Source organism: Zingiber officinale, chromosome 7B, assembly GCF_018446385.1.
Source record: "Zingiber officinale cultivar Zhangliang chromosome 7B, Zo_v1.1, whole genome shotgun sequence".
Taxonomy (NCBI): Eukaryota; Viridiplantae; Streptophyta; class Magnoliopsida; order Zingiberales; family Zingiberaceae; genus Zingiber; species Zingiber officinale.
The window spans coordinates 24,214,215-24,218,908 of NC_055999.1; the positions used below are offsets into that span (position 1 = coordinate 24,214,215).

The following is a 4,694-nucleotide window of genomic DNA, read 5'->3' on the forward strand; positions in this document are numbered from 1 at the left end:
TTAGAATAAAAAACCCAAACCCCAATTCCATATTAAAAACCTCAAAAAAATAGAAATAATATACGATCCTAAGTTTACCATCCTATCGTTGCTTTCGTTGGCGGACGACCCGAGTCATTCCTATGCTACATTAGCGTAGGAGGGGTTTGGTACTTCATCATTTGATGCCCAATTCGCGACAAAATTGAGCCTAATCAGTTGGCAAGATACTATCAAAGGTTCATCCAAAATTTTTCACGAATTGCTTTGCCCCTGTTGTCGCTAACTAAGAAGGAGGTAAAGTACGAATGGACGGACCAGTATGAGAGGAGTTTTGAAGAACTGAAAGAGAGGCTAATGACATCACTAGTGCTTGCAATCCCAGTCAGTTCTAGATGGTTAGTGGTGTACACAGATGCTTCCAAGAATGGTTTAAGGGTTGTGCTGATGCAGAATGGGAAGGTCATTGCCTATGCTTCACATCAGTTGAAGGTGCATGAGCAAAACTATCCCACCCATGACCTAGAATTGGCGGCAGTCATCTTTGCTCTAAAAATTTGGAGGCATTATCTTTATGGGGAACGTTGTGATATATACACAGACCATAAGAGCTTGAAATATTTTTTCACACAGAAGGAATTGAATATGAGACAAAGACGGTGGTTGGAGTTGGTGAAGGACTACGACTGCAACATTAACTATCATCCGAGTAAAGCTAATGTGGTGGCAGACGCTTTAAGCCGAAAATCCACGACGTTGTCACAATTAACCACTCAACAATAGCTAATAACAGAATTCCAACAGATGAGATTGGAAGTGGTAGCACCAAATGAGCAGATCAACTTGTCAACCCTGACCGTTAAGTCAAACTTGTTGGAACAGATTAGAGTAGGACAAGCATCGGATCAGCAGATGATGAGGTGGAAATGTAGGGATGAAGCAAAGGGTAGCACTATCTACACAATGGTTGATGGAATTGTTTGATACAAGGGTCGCATTTGAGTGCCTAAGGTTGACTCACTCAGGGAGGACTTCATGATTGAAGCACATACCACTCCGTACTCTGTTCATCTCGAAAGTACAAAGATGTACAAGAATATGCAACAACTATATTGGTGGTTGGGTATGAAGAGGGACATAGTTAAAGTAGTTCTCGAGTGTCTTACTTTTCAGCAGGTGAAGACCGAACACCAGAGGCCAGCAGGACTATTGGAACCGCTTCTGATTCCTGTTTAGAAGTGGGAAGATATTGCCATGGATTTCATAGTGAGATTGCCAACCTCACCCAAGGGATCAAATGCAGTATGGGTTATGGTAGATCGACTGACGAAGTCAACACATTTCTTGCCGATAAAAGCCACCTTCACAATGATGCAGTATGCAAAATTATACATACAAGAGGTGGTGCGGCTACACGGAGTATCAACTCGGATTGTGTCGGATAGAGATCCAAAATTTACATCCAGATTTTGGGAAAGCTTACACCGTGGATTAGGTACAAAACTCACTTTTAGTACCGCTTTCCATCCGTAGACGGACGGTCAATCTGAACGAGTGATCCAAATTTTAGAGGATCTGCTGTGAGCATGTATGATAGACTTCAAAGGAAACTGGGAGTCAAAGTTGCCTTTGGTAGAGTTTACATACAACAACAGCTATCAAGCCACCATTGGTATGACACCGTATGAAGCGCTGTATGGATGAAAGTGTCGGACACCATTGCATTGGGATGAGATAGGAGAGAGAGCAATTTTGGGCCTGGACCTTGTGACCTATACAGTGAACCTGGTGGCTAAGATTAGAGATAGAATACAAACAGCGCAAAGTCGCCAAAGGAGTTACGCCGACCACCGCCAAAGAGGTTTGAAGTTCACAGTTGGGGACCATGTATTTCTCAAAGTGTCGCCTATGAAAGGGGTGTTGAGGTTCGGGAAGAAGGGGAAGCTTAGCCCAAGGTATATTGAGCCATTTGAGATTTTGGACCGGATTGGGGCGCGAGCATACCGGATGGCCCTACCACCGAACTTGTCAGGAGTTCACAATGTGTTCCACGTATCGATGCTTAGGAAGTACATTTCCAACCCTTCACATGTGATTGGTCACGAGTCCGTGTAGTGCACGTCTGATCTTTCATACTAGGAAGTGTCGAAACAGATCCTTGACCGTTAAGTCCGGAAGCTGAGGAACAAAGAAATTAAAATGGTGAAGGTTTTATGGGAAAATCAGCTGATGGAGGAAGCTACCTGGGAGACTGAATTGGATATGCGCAACCGCTACCCGAAGTTATTTGGTAAGTCAATTTCGAGGATGAATTTTTTTTTTAAGAAGGGGAAATTGTAAGGTCTCATAAACGTTACTTAAGGAATTATATATATATATATATGAGTTATGAGGGGGTTAATATGGAAATGAATTTTAGAAATTTTTTAGGATTAACTTTTAATAACCGCAAAACCTAGGTATCCTAGATGTAATAAATACCCCTTATACCTTCCTTCAATAAAAAAAAAAACAGAGAGAAAACCCCACTGCCGACCCCTCTCCCTTTTCCTCTCCCAAACCACAGTTTTTCCTTCCCCTCGTCACCTCCGTCACACGCGATGGATCTCGTTGCCGGCCTCTGTGACCGACCAGGCGCCACCACACGCGCACCACCCGCGGGCGAGCTCGTGGAGGGCATTGCGACCAGGCGTGGAGGTCTCTAGCCACCTACGAGCGGAGCATAGCGACTGGCCGAGGGCTTTTGGCCAGAGAAACCAAAAAGAGAAGGCAAGTACATGTCGATTTGAATATGTGAGATCCATAAGGTAGAGTATAGGAGCCCAGGTGAGTATGATAGTAAGCTGCGAAGTTGCCTTGGGTTAAATGAAGTACGATTTGGGGATTTCGGTGGTTCTATGGTTTTGTTTCGTGATTCCAATTCTCTTTGGGTTCATGCTCTGTATCGTGATTTTCTTCGAGATTTCGCCACGAATTTCGATGTTGCGACGTGATATGGTTTAGTTTGGTTTTATCCCGATGGTTTGATTAGGTAACTAGACAAGTTGATATTCCTGTTGACAATTTTTGATTGGTGGATTGAATTGCGAATTGGTTTTCCTTGGTGCTTATGTCTCGGCTTAAGGTTTCTGTGAGGTCTTGATTTCGAATTGGGTTTCTTCTCTGGGGTGTATTGATTCGGCTTGAGGTTTCATTGTAGTTCTTGCTTGGTACGCATGATTTCTGGAATTCGCTTGTGCATTCTGTATTGTTAGAGTTTGGTTGCTAGTGAAGTTGTTCTGTTTGTGGTTCTCGTGTTGTTTGTTCAGCGGTGAATGGGTTTGGATCCAATTTCCTCCATGTCGTTGATGTTGCGAGCTCTCTGGATGTTATCTGTTTGTATAAATGGTTGGCCGAGATGCTGAATGAAGGTATAAGTTGCGTTTTGAGATTTTGTAGAGCTTTGGATTTGGTTTTGGTCCCTGTGGGGTTTTAGGGTTAAGGTCAAGGATGATTTGCTTTCTTCTTGAGTTCTTGAGAGTTTCGGAAAGAATGTTGATGGCTTACACTGTGATGATTTACATTCTTTTTTTGTTATTCTTCCTGTTGTTTTAATTTGTGTTGAACTGCTCTCCGGTTAGCTGTGGTCTCGGTTTGGTTTCCATGCGAATTTGTTATGCTTTTCTGGAGGTTTTTTTGTTGATCCACTCCTGTAATGGTTGAGGAGTGGTGGGAATTTCGGTTGTTGTGTTGGTTTTGTGAATGCTTGTGGATTTTGTGTGGACTCTTTTACACTGGGTAGTTGATTGATCTGGTATTGGAAGATTGTAAAATCCTCACTTGAAGTGAAGCTCTTTTGTGAAGTAGTAGGATTTAAACTCTTATGTGCTCGTGTTCTTGAAATACCTTTGAAACTGTTACAGGACCGAAGTGATGAATATTGTTTAAATTGCCATGTTTAGTTAATTGCCTATAGGTTAATGCCATTGCGGTTTACTGCTTTGTGTAGTTGATCTACTTATTCTTTTTATGTTCATAGCTCTCTATATATATATACTGTGCAGCATGTTACAAGTAGGATATGTTTTTTTATGTGGTTAATTGGATGAGTATGAACATATATGGTAACAGTACGGGATGAGTGCCCCGGGATGAGCTCCAAGGAGGGCCCTTCCAAACCTGAATGATATTGTAATTTATGACTGATACTGTAATTTATTGTTAGCTTCGGTTATATGACTGCATGTCCTCTAGGAGGTACCTCTAGGGTCATGGGGCTGACTGACTGGCTCAAATGGTAGTTACCACATGGTGACATATCTATCCATATTAGCTATGTAGACTCTTTTAAGTCTCGTAAGTTTTCTCCACTATTTTGTATTAAGTTCATGTTATATGCCTATTAGATGCTGCACTTGTTACTTCATGGATGCTTTATTATTCATATTTGATTGTACTTGTTGGGCTCGTAAACTCATGATGCTTACGTTACAGGTGACAGAGATTCCTCCCAGGATATGATAGGGAGCTTGCGGTCGGAGTAGACGAGGAGGCGAGGTGGATGCACGTCTCACTGTCCTTACATCTAGGAGTGCTAGAGAGGCTGGTGATATTATGTGTCTTTTATTGCGGAGTCGTAATGGTGTCTTTTCGTTCTTTCTATTAAACTCTCCAATGTGATTCGATTGGTTATGTTGGGTATGTTAGTTCTTTAGGGTGGATTTACTGTTACGGTA

At 42.2% G+C, this 4,694-nt stretch overlaps 1 protein-coding gene across 1 annotated transcript; it reads left to right on the forward strand.

Moving 5' to 3' along the window:
* Window positions 1–336: 336 nt before the first annotated feature.
* On the forward strand, window positions 337–2,094 carry LOC122004253. Its single transcript, XM_042559172.1, has 3 exons — window positions 337–688; window positions 1,156–1,355; window positions 1,687–2,094. The coding sequence occupies exons 1-3, from the start codon at window positions 337–339 to the stop codon at window positions 2,092–2,094; spliced, it is 960 nt and encodes a 319-aa protein (XP_042415106.1).
* Window positions 2,095–4,694: the final 2,600 nt, after the last annotated feature.